This window comes from Mugil cephalus, chromosome 8, assembly GCF_022458985.1.
Source record: "Mugil cephalus isolate CIBA_MC_2020 chromosome 8, CIBA_Mcephalus_1.1, whole genome shotgun sequence".
NCBI classification, from domain to species: Eukaryota; Metazoa; Chordata; class Actinopteri; order Mugiliformes; family Mugilidae; genus Mugil; species Mugil cephalus.
The window spans coordinates 16330035-16350890 of record NC_061777.1 but is presented as its reverse complement, the minus strand read 5'-3'; the positions used below and the strand labels follow the sequence as shown (position 1 = coordinate 16350890).

The window sequence follows — 20856 nt, the reverse complement described above, 5'->3', positions numbered from 1 at the left end:
AAATTGTTTTAATTATTTTAATATAATATTTTTTTTATCTTACTTTAATTTAAAAGGTTCTTATAGTATTCTATGATTTTTATTTAATTCAATCTCTTCATTATTCATTTTTATTTCATGTTCAGGATCTGTGTTTTTCTTTCTGCATCCCCACGCGCAGGGTTTTTGTCTTCTTCTGTAATTTTCTCGCTCTCTGCATGTGTATCTCTATCTGTAAGCTGTCTCCTCCCTGCCAGGGTTCAGGAAGCCCTCGGTTTTCCTTGATGTCAGTATCACCCTGAGTTACAACACAAAGGTCCCAGCCTCCTCCTCCACCCACCCCTTGTTAGGCCCTCTCGATCACTCCCTCCCTCCGTCAATCCCATTCTCCCCTGCCCGATCCGTCCCCGTCTCCAGCCGAGAATCACCCATCCGAAACTATGTTAAAACAGGGTCACCCCCCGGTGCACACTTAAAGGCTGTCCCTTTAACCTGCTCTGAAATACTTACGGCTATTATTATAGCTTATAAATCATTAAGAAAGTTTAATTATACGAAAATTTCATGGTGGAAATGTGCAAGCTGACACATGGGAAGGGGAATTTAATGGGCCAGCAAGTCCCAGCACCGTGAGGGAAAATATTGAGGTTAGGTTTCTATTTTACAGCATTGCCGGAGGGTTGGGAGACAGGGAGAAAGACAAGAGAGGAGCACTTTGAGCGCGTGAGAGAAAAGGCGAGCGGAGATGAGACGGCCTAGACGGTATCCAGCGCACAAAAGTAACTTTCCCATTTCACTGTTGACCAAAGCTGGTAATGTGGCCAGTGATTTGGGAGCGATGAAGACGTTGCCAACCATACCTTGTGCCGGTTTTCTTAACTATGATGTGTTCTAATTAACTTGGACTTTAATTAGTTGACATGCCTTAATTTCCCTTTGCTAAAGAGCGCAGTCTAATTAGAAATTAGCATTTGGATTGAATTTTTGTTATTGCTGTCGCTAAACAATATATCAGTAACCTTAGCTGCTAATGTTTCAAAACTTGTGTTAATATCATCTCGGCGTGAACATTATAGGCTGTTGTTGATCACGCAGTGGCTGCCAGTCTTCATTTTAAAGATGTAAGCTGATCAAACTGTTGGGACTTCATATTATTGACACTTACCACTGTGCAGATGTTAATAAGAAAGTAATTAAATCTGTTTTAGTAACTATGACTTGCTGCTTGAGCTGCTGCTCTGTATATCGGGTTGAAATGATTTGAATGTAATGCCGCAGCACTAAAAGACTTGTTTGCCATGTAAAAACCAATAGCAATTTCAGGAAGGCCTTATTTTATGGAATTATATATCACTAGTGGAGAGATTTATACGTAAAGTTTCAGATTATCAGACTTTTTCACACATAAAAACTGTCATTCAGCCATGTCTTGATGACGCTAAATAAATATTTTTCTGAACATCTTTTCATTGGGATACTTTTGTTTATGAGTATTCTCTTATCCACAACACTCTTCCCCCCCTCTGTCCTTTCCTCCCTGCCCTCTCTGTCTCCTCTGTCGTCTCTTCCCGTCTTCCTCTTGTTTTCCATGTGGGCACAAGCGGGGCGCAGCGCCCGCAGCCGGCATGTTTCCTGGCACGCCGTTCGTCATCCTCTGCCTTTTTTTTTTTTTTTCCTCTTTTCCACCAGTGGACAACCCTTCTCCACCTCTGCTGTGTCAGTAAATATTTATTGGCCTTCCTTTTCCTCACCACCCCCGCTGATGTTGGTGTGTGTCCCTGTGCATCTGCGCGCCTCTGTACGAGCGTGCGTGGTTTGCATGTATAGACGCACGTGGAGTCTTCCTCGGCACGTACGCGGACAAACGGCACCTACTATAACCCGGCGTCCTGTGCCGTCACTCATACAATCCGCCAATGCCCCCTTCTTACCCCGAGCCCCTATCTCCCGCATCTTCTCTCCATCGACCGTTTGTCGAACAACCAGAGAGGAAAAAGGAAAGAGAAGAGGAAGTTATTGCAGTTTTCTCCTGCTCTCTCCCTCCGCCTCTACACTCTCACCGCAGCCAAAGTTCATGCACTGGAGAGTCAGAGGGGAAAAAACCCGGAGAGTAAATGCATGTGACCTCAGTGAGCAAAACCTCTGCGCACTCCCACAACAGTAAAGGTTGCACATACACAAACACACTCCCTCTTGCTCCCTAGAGCCCCGTGGCCTCGTGCTAGAGAGGGCTTCCTTCCTGCGGTTAAGACAAAGGAAGCTGGGGACCGACAGGGGACCTGAGACCGCTGCTTCAAAGCCACAGGAAGCGCTGGTGTTGTCTCTTCCTGTGGAGGGTGTTGGAGCGTGGGGGGCCAGCTGCCTGTGTTTTCACAGCCAGGGATGAACAGGGACGAGTGTGTTTTTGTGTATGTGTGTCATAGACACGGTAGGAAAAGTCGCTGAACACAGTGCGCTCCAGCTCCTACCCGCCCTTCTTTGACCGGAGATCAATTACTAGCAACATAAAGGCGTGCGTAGATAGGAACAAGAGGGGCGACGCACGTGCATCTTCTCCATGATGAGTCCGCCATTTGTCTACATTGCCCTCTTTAATGTAGAATCAAAATTAAATGAAATAAATCAGCGTGTGAGCGTCGGGCTCCATGTTTGTTTTCCCTCGCCGAGATCCTCTCCGCTGTCTTTCCAGAGTCTACCCATGCTATCAATGTGTACATGTTTGTGCGTGTTTGTGTCTGTGCCCCTCTTCCAATGTTGTTGTGTAGGGATTTATGGGGGTGTATGTGTTGGTGCGTCTGCGCCATGTGTTTTCCAACCTTCCGGTGTGCACCCACTTGCATGTTTGTTTGTTTTTTCTGTGTTCGCCCTGGCTTCTCCGATGCTCTCCTCTTACTCTCTGGCAGCAACAGGACAGTTAATCAATCAAATATTTAAGCAGTGCTTCAGTGCTCAGTGGGTAGTCCTAGATTATCTGTGGCTGTTGGCAGTGCATGGCGCAGCCACATTATAAGCCTTGTCTCTGACTGGCATCGTCACAGGGTGCTTCTCTCTCACACACACACATACACATACACACACACGCACACACACTTTCCTCCTTCCTCTCAGTCTTTGCTCACTCTCAGTGACGCTCTACAATTTTTCCCCTTTTTCATCCTCACTATTTTCTGTCATTCTCTCCCTATCCCTTGTTTTCCTTTCTCTTGTTTGCTGCTCTCTATTTTCACTCTCTCTCTAAGTATAATTGTGGCTTTTCACATTGACTATCTGACAGTGAGCAAGGCCCCTTAAAGAGCTCTCATCTTTCTGTCTTTGCCCGTTTCTCTCTTTTCTTTCGCTCTGCATTCTTTCTAGGGATGAGTCTGCCTGTCTCCCCACAGGGAACTCCATTGTGGATTACCATTCAGTTTGCGCCCAATTATCTAGTGGCTTTCGCTGCCTTTGACACATAATTATCAAAGGCCTAAATAATTGTCTTTATTATTGCCGGTGTTTAGATGTAGCGTCAGCGGAGCAGTTGTGAGCAAGGGAGCGTCACGGGGAGAGGAGAGAAATGAAGTATTTATCTCGGCCAGAGATTAGCTTAGCATGCTGTTAAATGATGTCTCGTCGCTTATTTCAACTCCTCGTCCAGATAAATAAACATGATTAATATACCCGTCCCCCCCCTTTCCTCCTTCATACACACACCCTTCGCATATCACATTCTACGTCAGTGCTGGAAATAAGATTATGCACAACAAAAAGTCTAGCAATTAGCTGGCTTTGTAGCGGGAAGCAGCTTAACACGCTAAACACTGTACTTTGCTGAGGGCCATGCGAGGGGTCAGGTACAAGATACGGGGGTTACAAAAATGTCTGCGTGTGTGTGTGTGTTGGCCGCATGTGTTTGAGTGCCTCCGAATGTGTGGGGGTTGGCCATTTTGATAGAGCTTGTGAAAAGCTGGATTTGGGAGAATTGTGCCAACCAGGGGGTCAGAATCTGTGATGTTTGCGGGTTTCTATGGCAACCAGACCCTCTGCAGAGAAATCAGAAAAGAAATGGTTTATGAGTAGGAGGGGAATAAGGAGAGGGGCAGATAGAGAAGAGAAGGATTTTATAGTTCATCCAGAGTTTGAATGTACGAGGGGCTGGGGCTAGGGCCAGGGGCTGGGGCTGGGGCTGACATCAAGTCTGCATCAGTTGTGACTCAGCTTGTTATCACCATTCAGAGGAATGCAAATGTGATGAGTAGTTGCGGCCGTATTAAATCCAAATCTCAGAGAGGGAGTGTATTTAAAAACTTCCACAGAAATGGGTTAAGATTTTTTTTTTTTTTTTTTTGTGGAGCAGTACATTATGGTGTTGAGAAGTCCTTGATGGTTTGACTGAATTAGACCAATACGTCTGTTATGGTGCAGAAAATATCCTTTGACAAGCGGTAGCATTAAACTTTTCTTTAAACTGCTGTTTAGGTTTGGTGATAAACATTTCACCGTGGTGCTCATGGGAGTATGGAAGCTACCCTTCAAGCTGAGGACCTCGGTTCAAATCTTTGTGACTGGAGGCATCGTTCCCAATTAGGCTTCTTCTGCTTAAGTTTAGGGAACACTGTAAAAAGCCCACTTGCTTCAGGGATGCTGTTCTGATGCTGGTCCAATCTCCCTGTGAAGTGGGCCAGAGGAGAAGACAATTTTCTTCATGGGGATTAGTAAAGTATTTATAAATAGTCTTTGTTGTGCACATCTGCCTGTCTGTATCTCATGTGTTTCGCTTTATTTCCTTATCCCTTTCGCCTCCTCGTGTACCACTTCTGATGTCCATCGAGCCCCATAGCCTTCTGCCTCTTCTCCTCTTACACAAGACCCACATGTCCAACGAGCGCACACCCACCTGAACTTTACTCTGCATATCCAGCTGCTTTAGCATTAAAAGAAAAGGCCAGCTTAAAGACAGCAAATGTCTCAACATCTGTGTGCTGGTTTTAGTTCAACAAGTATTTCCACATGTTGCTCTTCCCTTTTCCCCTATCGAATAGAAGACTGATCACAACAGCTGGCATGTTTCCTTGTAAAAACTGCTGTCTGCAGTTACATAGTGAATTAGCACATTTAACATTCTGGGTGTACGCAGCTAACACCAACTCACAGGCAAACATGGTGTAAAAATCACAAGTCATATGATAAGACAGCTGAAATTTATATCCACTTGGGAGTATGTGGCTTCATGGTTCAAACTCTAAGTTAACTGTGAGTATCACCCACCTAGAAGAAGATACAGACGTGCTTAGATTATGGTTTCAACATGCAGCTAACCACAGTTGTCATTGTGGCTCATAAAACATGGGACCCAGTGGGTGTCAAAATTACTGTGGTTGAGGACCACACTGCATGGAGCATTCTCTCGTGGAGTCATTACTTGTCAACCTCTTACCCCAACTGTTACCACAGCCAACCGTATGTGTGTAGGCACTGCGGCAATGAGAGCTGTCAGAATGAATGATTGATGCAGGCAATGTTGGGAGATTGAGTTCTTTGGTCTTTAATCTTCAGTTGAGGCATCACAAGGAAAGCATATTTTGTTTGGTGAGAGTTTCTGATTTATTTTCCCCTCATTCAAGCAAATATACTGTACAACACTGCGTGAATGTCTTTGAATAGTAAATCACAGTGAAACTTGAGCACGAAAACTTGGATAAAGACTGCAGAGTGCAGCCGTATTTCAAGACAATAAAATACAACCGGGTGGGATCTTTTCCTAAAACACACAGAGATGCTAACTCTAATTAATTTAAATTACCACTTTTCAACAGTCTTATGCCATTTTTATAAAGTTTTCTGTAATCATCTGTCTGTATGTTGAGATCGTCTGCCAGTGCAATTTTAATTATTTGTCTATAAAAATCCAGTGTCCTTATATTTGTCTAACCACTGTATGTTACCAAACCTCCGTTTAGTAGTGCTCGCAAATCTGACTTTTAGACTTGCACACACATGCTGTCTTGTTTTCTCAAAATTACTTTCTAAAGGTTGCATGTCAAAATACGTTAAGTAACGATTGGCTGCCATTATTAGCAGGTCGATAAATGTTTGGTAGAAAAGTGCCAAGTTTCCTTTGGCACTTGTTACGAAATTTATCATAGCTCTGTTACAGTTTTAATATACCAGCGATATCTAGTAAATCATACCTGTAAAATCTGTAAAAATTCATTTATGTTTCCCATTTGAAATTTATAAAAAAAGAAAAAGAAAAAAGCTATTGGACGAGTAGTTTAAAGGATCATACTATGGTAGGAAAGAGACTCATTTATCTACATGGAAATTGGCAAGCATTAGGTTTTCTGCTTGTGCTTCGCTGATGTTTTTGACTGGGTTAGGGTCTTGTACTTGGAGTTTTCCATGGACAGTCAGTCTTCTGTCTGCTGATTTCTGGCCTCTGCTAGTAGCCCCTTTACTCTGGGACTGGCCCATTTGGCTAGCTTCGGAAAAAAAAGACCTTGACTGACACTTCCAGTTTTAAAAGGTTGACTTTGCTACTCCCATGGGCCCAGTTCTGCCAGAGGAAAGCATTTCAACCAAGCGTGGATGAGGAGGGACGAGAGTGAGAAGTGTGTATTAGTGTGTATGTTGTAGGATTTTGTGCGAGTGAGCTAATGTGTCTGTGCGTAAGTGTGCAGCATCTATCATTTTTTTCTCCGTCTCTACCTTTGTGCACTTTTTCATTTATGCATGCTTATGTTTGTGCCTCCTTAGTCATTCTTCTCTACGGTGAAGATGCCCCAGTGAAAGCCTTATCAGCTGGATGATGTATGAGTCCTTAGTGCCTTAATAGATTCCATTTATCTCTATACACTCCCACTTTAATTTGGCTAGGCATGGGAGGATGTATTCAAATGCCCACCGTCATTTTGATGTACAGCCAGCCAGAGCTGGTCTCTGTGATTGTTCCAGTTTTTGTCAAACACAGATTCACGTCTTAGCCCCACTTAAACCTCCTATTCCCACTAAAAACACGGTCTTGTACACTCAGGCTTTTCTTGGTGAACATTTATCCAGTTCTTGCATGCAAATGCCAACTAATGCCCAATTTTCCAACCCCTGCTTTTTAACCGAAATCTAATTCTAAGTCAAAATCAAAAGTTTTATTCTTTCATTCTGCCACAGCCCATAAACACCAAAACCCTGGATTACTGAACACCATTTGAATTAGGTCTTCTTCTTCGAGAAGACCTCAAACATTAAATTGTCAAAATTTGGCTTGTGTATATCATTAGCTATACAGTAGCTGAGCAGCCAGTGACTATACCACCCCCAGTTCACCAGTCTTCACACAAGTCTCAATAATCGTATACAGTAAGTGATTGTTAACCTATTGTTGCAAGTTCTGTTCTCCTTTCTTCCCATTTTATCTTAAAGTGAAGCTGAGTGAAACAGCTCGTTCCCAAGGCCTGGCTATAGTACTCCTTGGGGTGGGACCAGCGGTGAGGGAAGTCTATTGTAGTACCATAACAAGTCCTTTGTGTGACATTTTCCTTGGCGTTGACATTCAGAGGGGAATAGGAAGACGGGCCTGCGAACGCTACATTCTCTGTGACATGTGAAGGGAAAGGGTATTAAGAATGGAGACCAAGGTATTTGAACGTGCACATGGAAGGACATTTGCACAGGACGTGACAAGGACACGCTATGGCAGAGCAGTGCTCTTTCATATTTCACTTCCTAACATTATGCTATATACCAGGCTCAATCTGTATCCTCCAGTTACAAAGCTGTCTAGTGGACCGCCTCTATCATAGCCGGAGAAAGAGGCTGACTTTATTAGACAAATATCTGCTGACATAAATGGGTTTGTCGCGCTGATGATTTTATTGACATTCATACTTGTTTTTCTGACAAATTAAAGTCTTCAAACTGCGCCCTCAAAAGCACACTGCCACTGACATGCTGGAAGAGTGACTAACGTGTTTGATTTGCTTTTGGTTTTAGATGAATCAGAGGGAAATGCAGGTGAAGAACAGAGTGTGCGCTGTGGCTCTGACTGATTCTGCTCACAACATCTGGCTACAGGAGACCACCAAGGGCACACAGGACTGGATGCAGGAGGTAAAATAACCGCACACGCTCAAATACACAGTCAGATTCCAAAGGCAAACAAAGATGCTGCAAACTGTGAAGGGGTCGATCCCTGCGCTCTCATCTGTTCATGTAAATTTGCCTATAACAGTGAGTTGAAGCCTCTCAGATTGTGCTTATCTCTGTTCTCCCTACACAAACCTTCCGACTTACACAGGAGCCCCTGACTAACAAACTACCCTTAGAACACGTAGAGAACCGAGAGAACAGTTTACATGTTGTCTTTTTTTTATCATGTTTTCCCTGGGTCCATGTCAACAAAAAACAGAGGCAGTTAACCCTTGCCAGTGTGTATACCAGCTGGTTGTCCATAGCATCTATAAGCATGCGTGCATTTTTTTCCATGTGTGCTTGTGGGCGAGCGTGTGCGAGACAATGCATGTGCACATTGTGTTAGCTTCATTTTAGCATTTGCCCTTTCTGGTGTGACCTCTGTGCCATACGCATCACCTGGACTCACTCAGTATGCACATACAGATGAGGACCAGCCAAGACCAAAGCTGCTGGAGAGCCAGAGATGCAAATGTCATGGGCTCACACACATGCTCACACACGCACAGTCCCATACCATATCTTTATTTGTATTACATCCTCTTTCATATCCCTAGCCTTTTGTTTTCCCTATTTCTGTCATCTTCAATTCTGTTTGATTGTGTGTGTGGTTTTTGTGTTCAAATACACTACTTGTCCGTGAACGTGCATGTATGATAGTTTGAGTGGTGGGGATTCAAGGTTGCACTGGCCCCCTTATTCATGTTTGGCATTTCCTATTTTTGATTCATCTAAGGGATGTTTGGGACACCACGTAATTAGAATTTTAAGTGATTTTCTATTTGTGATGATTACCCTGAACAATAAATCTAAAATAACCTTCATTGTCCAGTCAGAGGAAAGGGGCAGGCTACGATTCGCTCATACTCATTAACCTACTGTGCTTTTTAAGTTGGATTACAAGAACCTGCCTAATTATAAGGAAACTGGAATATACATATGGTTTGCGACTACTTTCGTTCCTTAAATTCTTAATCCTCTGACTTGCCTATGTAGTTTTGGACTCGGTATTCTAAAAGTGTACTCCTTGCTCTTTAATTCCTGAGGAAGTCATTCTCTCATATATTTATACATACAGTGGGTCAAATATGTCAAAAATATCAATTTTATTTTGCGTTAACAGGGGGTCACTCTTTCCAACACACAATTAATGGTCAGATTTTTCTTTCTTTTCTTTTTTTTGCATTAAATGTGAGAGCAACCATATACATAACGCAAAAAAAAACAAAAACTGACCATTTATCATGTCGACTAATTTAGTGTGAGATGAAGATGGAACTGGTAATATAAATACTGTAGATGAGTGGTGAGATTTGATTTTGGATCCTCGGATCTCATCTGATTGATTCTGATGTTGGAAACTAATCAACGTTAAATTCAAAGTGACATTATTGGCTTCTGGTCATGGATGATGGTGCTAACTTGCCAGAGGGTCAGCCTGAGGACTGAGGTGCATCTTATGTCCCATGCATTTATCTGAGGATGCAGTGGTGTATACAGCATGTGCAAGGGTTCCACCAAAAGATCAGTTGTTATTGATTCAGTTTCTTGATGTTCGCCTTTAAATAGCCACATCCGCATGTGGAAAACTGACATAAAGAAGATCACAGCCCAACAGTAGATGGATACATGTCCCTTTTTTAAAGGACGTCCATATCAGTAACCCATATACAGCTGGATCTTGTACATATAGAATCTGTAGGAGCAGCGGAAGAAGTTTCGGAACATCACAGAGGAACGCAAGCATTGAACCCGAGTATTGCCTTAGGTAGTGTATAAATATGGGTGCCCGCACGATTGGGTGCATGTGAGGTCGGGGCACCCCAGCCGCGCACTGCTCTGTTCTCCACAGACAGAGATAATTCCTTTCCCGTGGGGTTGAAGAGGTCATTGGATGGTGGGATGGAGCGATGAGAGGAGTAAAAGAGAGAAGATAGGATTTAGAGATCAGCGCCTGCTGAGCTAGGTTATATAGACCAGATGGGTCAGACAAGGGGCAGGTGACGTCACAGCAAGGAGACAAAATACAGTCTGAAGGTGAAAGAAAAGAAAAACTATGAGCAATAGGCTGAGATAAAGAAAAGAGCCACACATTGATTGGGACAGAAAAAGAATGAGAAACGTTCAATTATTTAAATCCAGTCGGCTGCCACTGAGAGAGCACAGGGTAGAGCTGTGGCAAAGAAAAACAAAAAGACAGGTTCGATATGAATGGAGTGAATACAGATGGAGGGAAGGGGATGAAGAGATGTATGTGGAGATAGATGAGTAGCATAGTGAGGAGAGAGAGAAATCCGAATGATGGTGTACAGCTGGCAGCCTGTCACAGTCTCCAAGGTGTCTCCTGTCACTGTGCTGGCCTGCTGTCACACTCTAGTGGCCTGCCCAGAGCACACGTACACACACACATGCACGCACATACCGAGTACACTACGGTCATGAATAAACCATCCTAATCCACAGAGATTATACAGCAACTGGAGGTGGTGGGAGAGAGAAAGGCTCGGAGAGAGGGAGCAAAAATTGATACTCGGGACTTTCTGAGAAGTTAGGTTGCAGGCTGTCATGTGTGTTATGGTTTAGGAGACTTTTGTGCACTTAGTACAGAGTTTCTGTCATGGGACTCAGTCTTGGTTGCTTTCGGAAGTGGAAGGTAGAGATACTTTTTTTTTTTTTTACAATTGAATAGAGCCAGTTGTACACGATTGCAAAGATAATTGTATTACTGTTTAATTTATTTGTATTTCGATCTGTTTAATAAATATCGTAGACACATTAAATAAGATACGTTTTTTTAAGAGAACTGATTATTAAATCGGTCGCTTGTGCAATTTTTTTTTATGTGAAAGAAGTTGACTTACTTCTCTGAACTGCAGATTGCAACAGGTGGTGGATTATACACATGAGGAACGCACACTGACTGGACAGTGAGGGTTATTCCTCACATTCCTCACAGTATGTGGAGGGGTAAACTTGACACCTGCTTGTCATTAACACTCTCAGTCTCTGCTGTTCGCTTATTAGCTCAGCACTTAATGTTACCCTAACTTTCAACTTTAAAGGACGTTTTAGAACTTCATTTCTTCATTGTCTAATGCGGTTGATGAGATTTCGCTGAAATCGAATGTATGGCGCCTCGCAACAGAGTGTCATGCAGAGTTTGTGTGTGGATGCATGTATGCGGCAGAAATCCGAAAAACACAGCGAGGGAAACGCGCGCACAGAGCAGCAGACGTAGGGGGAGAGTCAAATCTGTTTACATGTTTGTTTCTCCGTCGGCCTTTAGTTCAATGGCGCCATTGATCGGCGGACGAGCTGCTTGAAGTGATGATGCTATGCGTCAGAGGCAGCTGATGTGATGTGCCATCCTTTTGTCATGTCGCCCTTCTCTAATCCCAGCCAGCAGGCCCTGCCTTTATGTGACTGCTGTTATGCCTGCGGTCTCCCACAGCACTGAGGCTTTGTGCCGTGTGTGTGTGCATTTATGCAAGAGTTTGCGCGCACATGTGTGTTGTTGCCTTGACAAATCTATTCAAACCTCAGCCTCCCTGCCTTCATTGGTGGTGACGGTGGAGGTGTAGGGGAGGGAGGAGGCCCCCTTTGAAAGACTCCCCTCCTTCCCCTCTCTCCAGCCGCCTTCAGCCCACTGCTCCACAGCCCAGCTGACATCTTCCTCCAGACAGACTGAATGAATTAAAGGAGATACAATGAGACACTTGATGTAGCAGTCAAGGAGCCCCACTGCTTCTGTGCTGCTCTGCACCACTCTGCCCTCAAGCCCGGGCTCAGAGGAGAGCACATCTAGGGCAAAGCAAAGGATCTAAAAATACACAATATGCCACTGTTTACCAAGATGACTTGTCATCTTCCCCCCCAACACTAACACCCCCCTCCCCCCCAACCCTCCTCCCTTCCATCGCCTCTCATCTCTGTGCTGATCTTTCCTCAACCTCTTTTGCTCCTCTTACTCTATATCCCTTCCAACTGTTGGCACATTTGATTGACAGGGATGAAGAATTGAAACACGGAGGAGAGTGTGAATAGAGCATTTCTGCTATTTAAGGGACAGTTTCAATTTATACTTTGGATTACAGATGAAAGAAAACTTTACTTTGATAACAGATTTTTTTGTACACATTTCACAACTGAATCATGGTCACGTTCCTGACGATATTTACTAAGGATTTGCATGCGTGTGCCAGATGTTTCATCATGATCATCTCTTCCAATGACTTCCTATGTTGCGCTGTAAGCTTATAGTAAATAAATCGCTGTACGAGGGCAGTCAGCTTAAAGAAACACTAAGATGGGCTCAATTAGGTATTAGGTTTATTCAATGTCTTCATATTTATATAGAGAACACCTGCTGACAGCACCTATTTACACCCGGAAGGTTTTTGTGTGAAGGGAGACACTTAAAGGATAATAGTGAAGTCCATGTGTGCACCATCCTTGGATGTATTTGCGTGCGTGTCTTCTTAAGGTTAAAGTGGGAGAAGTTTTATAGATTTTTATATTTTGTGAGTTTCGGGGCCTTGGGGGTCGGGGTCGCTGAGAAGGGAAAATGCAAAAGCAAGTGAACCTTTGTATGTGTTTTTGTGTATGAAGGGTTTACAACACTACATATCTTCGTGGGAGACCCCCTGAAACGCAGTCACTGACCCACACACAAACACAGACACACACACACACACGCACAAGCATGCACAACACGGTAATGGCTGTCAGGAGGCCAGGGTGAAAGTAAACAAGGGCAGATAAGCAGTGATTCAGAAGGACGCCAGCTGCACATTCTAATCTCTTTACGTTTTCTCTTTCTTCTATTGAACTTTATCTTATCTAGGGGGGAACGTCTTCTCCAAGCATTCCTCCTCAGCCTCCCTCTTTCTCTTTCTCCCATTTCCCTTGTTTTTGTACTAACCTTACAAGCCACCGCATACCAATCCGCATTGCAAAGACAAAGGGGAAAACACACTTTGACGCTTTGGTCATCGGCACACCCTGAGAATGAAAACTCAAAAGCAACTTGCCCGCTCTCAAGCGTTGTTACACTTCATTAATGGCACATCAAGTTTAATAAGTAAAAAGAGGACTACAGTAGGAAGAGCGAGTGCCACACAAGCTGGAAGATGAAGACAGCAAAAACGGATAAAGAGGTCTTCTCCTCTTTTTGACAGTAGAGATGTCAACCGCAGGGGGTTTGAAAGGAGTAGGGGTGTTTGCAGGGGGTTATGGGTCAGCAAGCTGGGCAGACACCCTCCCCCAGGGCGCCCACTGATCCAGCGTAGTAGAAGGCCTCAGCTCTCCACCGCAAACAAACGCCAAGCTGTCTGAGCAACATGTCACAGGGCTTTTAATTGCTTGTTCCTGTCTCTCTTTCGTTCTCTTCCCCCACCTTGCTCATCCCTACACACCTCTTTCCTGCTAACTTTCTCTACCCTTGCCCACCCCACCCCCCTACCTGTCCCCCTTTTTCTTTGTCTCCGTGCCCATCCAGTCTTCCTCCTTCTTGGTGCATGCTTGCGTTTCTTCTTTTGTCCTCTAATGTCTCTTCAAATTTAATCTAAATAAGAAAACACACACGTCAACAACATAAAAGACGTACATATTTATATCACAGCATTCCCTTATTATGTTTCCGTCTTCATTAGATTTTTCTTTGTGTTTGTTGCAATAATTGCAGAGGATATGGATACATATTCATTTCCTATATGCTCACCCTCCACATGGAGTCTGTGTGGAATTCATCCACAGCCTTTGTAGTACCAGCATATAATTAAAGAGAAAGATATCTGTCTTGAGAGTTTTAAATTGCCTTTTTAAATGTTTTTCCTCTCCCTACAGCACTGTCGTAACTGGGTATCAAGTCCAGAGCCTTTGGACACTCCACTGGATCCCATGCTGCCAGACTGCCCCAGAGTCTCTGCAGGTATCAAACAAACTCACTCCAACACTAAAACCATTACTTCTGGGTATCTGGTCATCGCAGCATAATGGGGATTTACTTTCCGAATACACTAACTCTGTGAGGAGTTTTAAGAGTTTTAAGACAGTCATCTAATAATACAATGTGGCGCTGTGAGTAGTATAGCGAGGTGCACTGAAAAACAAGTCTCAAACAGCGCAGCATTAAGTGAAGTAATAACGTTCTCACTGGTGATTTTCACACTGGCAGATATACTGAAAAATCTATTAGATGTTAATAATATAAACCATGACCACTGCTATGTAGTGTGATAATGTGAAGAGAGAGATGGAAAACCCTAATTCAGGTGTTTTTCTTACGTCCTGTATTCCTGGTAAAACCTGAGAGTATAAGATGTGTCCATTAATCCAACTTGAAACTGGCACAAAGAAAAAAAAAATGTCCGATGAGCGAAATTCAAATAGATACCTCAGTATATGTTGTACTTTTGTGGCTTACAGCTGTGTTAATGTGCAGATTATCTGAGTCCGGTCAGTAGCATATGGTGTGTACGTTGACACTATTTGTCCTTGTGTGTATTTGTGCGTGTCCACATCCTTCTGGATACTGTATAGACCCTTGGTGTTAGTGCGACTGATTGAGAAAGATCTTTGTCACAGAAACTGAAACGGCGGCAGATTATCTTGAAACACAAATGTACAGAGGTTATCTCACAGACACAAGTTTGAGTTCCTTTCTTTCTTCCTTTTTTTTTTTTACCCTCTTTGACGCGCCCTCTCCCTCTTACTTTTTCATCATCCACTCTGTCTCATATAGTCATTAATCCTCTCCTGTGGTGTTTGGCTTCCTGTCCTTGTGCCCTCTCTGTAGTTGACTGGCCTTGATGATGTCACGTCCATCATGAGAATGTGTCCTTAATGTAGGATTAGGGATGAAAGCTGTAATCCTCAACATGACTGTTGATAAGAGATGATGATTGCAGTGTTGTTTGAAGAGTGACACACATGCAGGCACGCACACACACACACACACACACGCACAGAAACAGAAGGAAAGACTAGCCTTAAACAGGAAACAATTGATAAGTATAAATCACCTGTTTTTACTCCGTATGCGCGATATGTTTAAGCATTGGTTGTACACACAAACAGACCCAACGGAGCGCTCACATCCTCATCACATCTGTCATTTCCATCATCACCGAGAAGGTCTTGCTTTGTGATTTTATTCTCTCCAAAGAACCTCACTGACATCATGGTGAATGTATAGGTCATCTTACACATGCTCCACATGGCAGTGAATACATCTCTAACACTCCTATCTCATCTTGGCCACTAAAACACCATGTTCCACATGGAGCTGTGTGGGTGGGTGGCCTTAACATCTACCAGTGAATCAGCGCCTTGAAATGTCATCTAGCCTTCAATACAAAACCCGTGCTGTATTTCATGTTCAAATGTCAGGGTTTTTCTTTTTTTTTTTCTTTTTTTTTTTAGTACTTTGATGATTTATGTCTCTTCTTAGTGACTGCTGCTCAAAATACAACAACGATTGGACCAAAATATTGAGTTCACCTTTCCAAAACTTTTGGCTTGCCTTTCATTGTCCAAACACGGACCTGTTTGACGCGGTGTCTATCCATATGTGTGCACTATTGACTTGTGCTCTATTGACTTTTGCTACTTTAAGCCAGCTGAAAAGATCTGTGTCTCCAGCTTGTTAACAGAGCTGCCAACTTGGCTTGTCTCTGGTCTTTTGGTGGCAGCTTCTGATGTCAAAGGTTGACTCAGTCATCTTTGTGTCCTTGGCAGCCTGGCAGGTTCACAAGCAGCAGCCATTGTGGCGAGAGTCACAGCGGAGCAGCAGAGGTGACGAGGTTGAGAGAAGGTTGAGGGAAGGCTGTCAGGGCACCGTGGCCCCGCGCTTCAATCAACACACATCCACCTCCCAACAGTCACCTCTTCTGCTACTTCTGCTTCCGTGACTGCTGTTGTCTGGGTTGCTATGGCGTGTGTGTGTGTGTGTGTGTGTGTGTGTGTGAGAAGGTGCTGGTAATCGAGGATGAAGATAAAGCTTCTCAGCAACTGAAAACTGACTGGTGAATCCTTCCCGTCATGCCTGCACACATGCACACACACACACACACATACAGAGACACACATCACAATGTGAAGCACTACTTTTGTGTGGAGCCAGACTGAGATAGGCCCAAGGCAACGCTGCTGCTGCGGGGAATGGCGTATGATCAGACACACATACTAAGATGTCTGCAAAGTAGTGGTTGTTTATTGGTTGGTCAGCATGATGACAAAATATGGTTGAAGGACGAGTCTCGCGCGTCGTTCCGTTTTTCTGCCTCTGCATCTGTTCTTTTTCCGCTTTTTCGTCTCTGTTTCTTACTTTCTTGTTATATCTTCCCGTTCCCTGCTCCTCCTGTGTGTGCAGCGATGATATGATGAATGTTTTCACCATACTAGCTTCGTTAGAGTGCCATGCTGGTATACCCGGCTTGCTTCACAGATGATTAGGAATAACAGACTGCCCTTACAAAGCGGAAAAGAGAAATGAGGGCAGAGCTTGTCTGTTATATGTGGGTTTACCACTCTTGTACAAAGCTGGAAGGACTCAGAGAAGAATGAAAAATAATGCATAGTGTGGATGTCGCTGGCTCTCTCCGGGTTTTGTTTGAAATGTAATAAACCTTGGATCCATTCCCTTCCCTCTGTATCATTGTAGATTTTTTTTTTGTCTTAAACTTTCTTCTTTTTGTTCCATGTAAAATCTTGGAAAAAGGAATTTGTCCCCACAAGAAGGTCATTGCTCTGGCGTTTGGCAGCGGTCTGGCACACCAGCAGAATATTATCAGTTAGCAGCACACAGGCTAAATATGCAGATAAAGTGGAACCACTCTCCAGCTGGAAAAGCTCATTTTGTGTGTGTGTACATGTATTTTGTGTGTGCCAGTATGTGCTGCAAGACTGACATAAACGCATAATATTCGGAGTTGGGTGCTGGCAGGATGGGGTTTGCATAGGCCTTCTCAAGCTGCAATTATTCCATAACTGTACTGCGGTTTAGTTGAACAGTGGGATAAAATGTAAAATATCCGTGTGGCTGACGAGGTATTAAAGACGTGTAAAGGCCAGTCTGTTTCTTTTTCCAGTTTAGCGTACTTTTTTCCGCCCAGTGAGATGGATGATCAGTTGTTATATCAGTAATGCTGGCGTTTCAAAGGTGGGAAAACCCCTTTGTTAATAACACACACATAAGCGCGGGCACACACACACATGAACACAACTTCCTCTTGGGTGATTACTCATTGTCCAAGCTGATTATTAATTACAAAGGGAGAGCTCTCTGAAGGTAAACACTGATTAATGGCTAACAAAAGTAAGTTAATGTCTTACCTGTATTTTAATTACCAACCCTGCTCTCATACAAGCATCCCGGCACAAAGCTGTAATCAAACATAATAGACTGCAGAAAGGGACCCACTTGCGTCTCCTTTCACAACAGATCCATGCCCCTGTATGCAATTTTATGACGAGGATTCCATTCCAGCTCTCCCCCAATTTTTTTTATTTATTTTTTTTTATTAAAAGTGACTTTTTTTATTGAACAAATGTTTTTGTATCTTGAATAAAAATAGCAGGTGGTAAGGGCTGGAAAAGTGATGCAATTTAGTAAGAGACATGAGAAATAATTTTTGTTCAGTGATACAGGCCTTTCTTCTTTGCCTAAGGCCTACGCGGTTGTGGATGAGTATAAGTAGAGGACACAAGAGCCCCTTGATATAAAAGCAGGGAGGCTGACACGCTCCACTCTCGTGCTTTTATTGTGAATGTCTCTATCCTGCTGTAGGTTTTGACTCGACCGTAACCCTCACCTCACTCATCCACGCATTGCTGACCGTGAAACACCTCTAGCTGTCTGCACTTGTTCAGCGCACACGCTGTCTGAATGATGTTTGTGTGACTTAATTTTTGTAAGAGGAAACTCATGCCCACTCAAATGAACCTCACCCCCTCCAGCCACTGTTTTTTCAGCTTGGGAAGGTGGAAGTCCGTTGCCTCTGTGAAAGATCACATGCAAAACTGTGTGTGTGTGTGTGTGTGTGTTTGTGCCTTTGTTTTCACATAGTGTTTTTCAGTGTTTTCTTTGCCTGACCGGCACACGTTGTGCCAATGTTGCAGGAAATAGACAGGTGAACTCTGTTGAACCGGACCCTGACCTCTGACCTGGATTCAGTGAGGCTGGATCAGGGCATTGTCTGGGTCACACCGGTGACTGACCAAATCATTATGATGTGGAAAATGCTGATTTCAAGAACTCAAGGATGACTCTGTAGTAGCAGTAGTAACAAAGTCTGATTTGTGAGATAGAAAAACATCTTTTGTACCACGATTATCAATACATCATCAACTCTTTCAGAGTTTTCTTAGAACTTAAAAATGTAAAAATGAGAGCATGTCAAAGCTGTTTTCATCTTTTCCCGTCTTATGGCATTGAGTGATTTGTGCTTAGGAGACTCTGAAGAATCAGATTTATTTGCGATCATTTGGGGAACTGTAGCTGCTGCGCTGTTTTTTTCAGTTTTTTTTTTTTTTTTTCCAACAGGAACCAGATGACCGCTCTTGACCCAGGTTAAAAAAAGAAAGTATTGGCACTCATCACCAGGTTGTTGTACTTAGCCTGGATTGAAAAGTGAAAGATTTACCACTAAATATATATGCCAGGTTAGAGCTGAAACATACACAGTTGTTAAAATAAGAAAAAACAGAACATGTCAAACTGAAGGTTAAGGCAGACAATGAGACCATTTTGCCCATGGATCATATGCTGTTTAAACAGGCCAACAAATACAGTTCATTGATTAGGATAATAAAAAAAAGAGATTTCAGGGAATAAAAGATCATTTGATTTGTTCAGCAAGTCATAGTGACGAATATGAAATGTAATATTTCTGAGTGAGTGCACACAACCTTTAAGCTTTGTATTGGCAGGTCAAAATGACATTCTGGCATCTACCACCTGTATATCTTTACCCTAATAGCATAATTGCCTAAGTCATCTTTTGGCTTACTGTTACAATATCAATAAAAAAAAATCCAATGTGCTTCCTAAAATTTGTGTTTTGTCTTGTTTCTGAAAATGTTCAAAAATGACTTAGGCCATTATGCTATTAGGCTAACGATATGATTCATAAAGCAGAGACACAGATTAATTAGAACCTATAGTGTACAGACACATACACTGATCAGGCATAACATTATGAGCAACAGTTTTTGATGGCCGTTGCCATCAATGAGTGTCTTTGCAGGATTAGATGTACACATCTAAGTAACATCCACATGAATGCCAGGCCCAAAGTTTCTCAACAGAACATTGTATTGTCACTAGGTGGTGACAATACAGTTATTATCTGCTCCTGTCAGTGGTTTTAATATTGTGGCTGCACATTGTGAAATGATACAGGAATAACGCAGCTGTGAAAGCATAGTTTAGCTAGCAGTCTTGAGGAAAGGTTTCTGTGCAGTTCAGGAGGAAAAAGATGAGTTGGGCCATTTAATGGATGGGGGAGAAGCAAAACATCCACTTTTGTAAAAATAAATCAAGCTGATATCTGGTTCGTGAGGGCTGAATGTAGATGGCACTTATCTTTTGGTGGTCCATTTCTTGACATGAGTGCCTGAGTATTGGATAATGGGAACATGAGTGGGCAAACATACAGATTTTTTTTATGTGGTGAAGTGCGCGTGAAACAGAACTCAAGATTGCCAGACTCTTTTGTGGAAATATGAATTGCAGTGTTTTTAACTGCCTTGGCTAAAGTGATACCTTGGCTCGTAATGAAGAGCCGTGTGTGTAAGAGATAAACAGAGGATATGGGCAAAGGAGTGTGGTGACTATACAGTGATTTCCTTCTTAGCTTTTTCGCTTCTTACACTTTACAGTTTTATTAGCACGGATTTGATATGTGCCAAGACCATGACTTTTTTCCAGGATGTCTTTGCTGAATGCGTATTCTTGTGGCCACTTTTGATTGCACTGTTTAAATAAGCAGGTGTATTTGTCCTGATTGGCAGAATCTGACTTCCTTCCTGTTGGCATATGATTCTGCCAGCATATTGTGTAAGAATGGCTATCAGACAGTTGTTCTCGCTCCTGGTACCCATTATTGAATCCTAAAACAATCCCATCCTGTCAGCTACTAGCTATTTTGTCACCTGACCTCTCTCTCTCTCTCTGTTTCTCTTTTCTTGAAAAAGTTTCTTGCATAATTTGTGTTAATCGTTTTTGAATTTTGGAGATATTTCTAGGATGTGTATGCCAGACGTGCCAAATTAAATTCATTGTACTGAAAGGGAGAAATCTGTTTATATGAATATTCCTCAATTCGTTCCACCAACACACTTTTTCAAAACAACACAATTTCAGCAAACCCAACAACTTCTTATTTTTTAACTGTGTACAAACTTTGATTCCTCAAAAACAATACCACTTAGAGTGATTCTGACTTTTATGATAGAAACTTCTTTTATTATAGAGTCTTGGCTTTCAAAAGAGACCAAGGCCATGCATGAGCTCCAAAATGTTCATGAACAGCATTCAATTTACTTTGGGTATATCCTTAATAGTTTTTTGTTGTTGTTGTTGTTGTTTGTTTGTTTGTTTTTTTGCAAAAAGGTTGGAACGATAAGAGGTCAAGGGACAAGGTTGCAGCTGTTCCATACCAGCATGTTTTAATGCACTGGTGTTAGGAGAGTGATATGGATAGACACTGTTGG

At 42.8% G+C, this 20856-nt stretch overlaps 1 protein-coding gene across 2 annotated transcripts in view; it reads left to right on the top strand.

The window, feature by feature from the left end:
* fam172a (family with sequence similarity 172 member A) overlaps nucleotides 1–20856 on the top strand; it is a 133341-nt gene that overhangs the window by 80643 nt on the left and 31842 nt on the right. The window contains exons 9-11 of one of the 2 annotated variants that reach the window (XM_047591430.1): nucleotides 7945–8061; nucleotides 13987–14071; nucleotides 18686–18753. In XM_047591430.1, coding sequence (XP_047447386.1) covers nucleotides 7945–8061; nucleotides 13987–14071; nucleotides 18686–18696 — 213 coding nt within the window. In that variant the 3' untranslated portion in view covers nucleotides 18697–18753. Of the gene's footprint in view, nucleotides 1–7944; nucleotides 8062–13986; nucleotides 14072–18685; nucleotides 18754–20856 lie in introns of those variants that run through there. The other variant, XM_047591429.1, reaches the window with a different exon arrangement.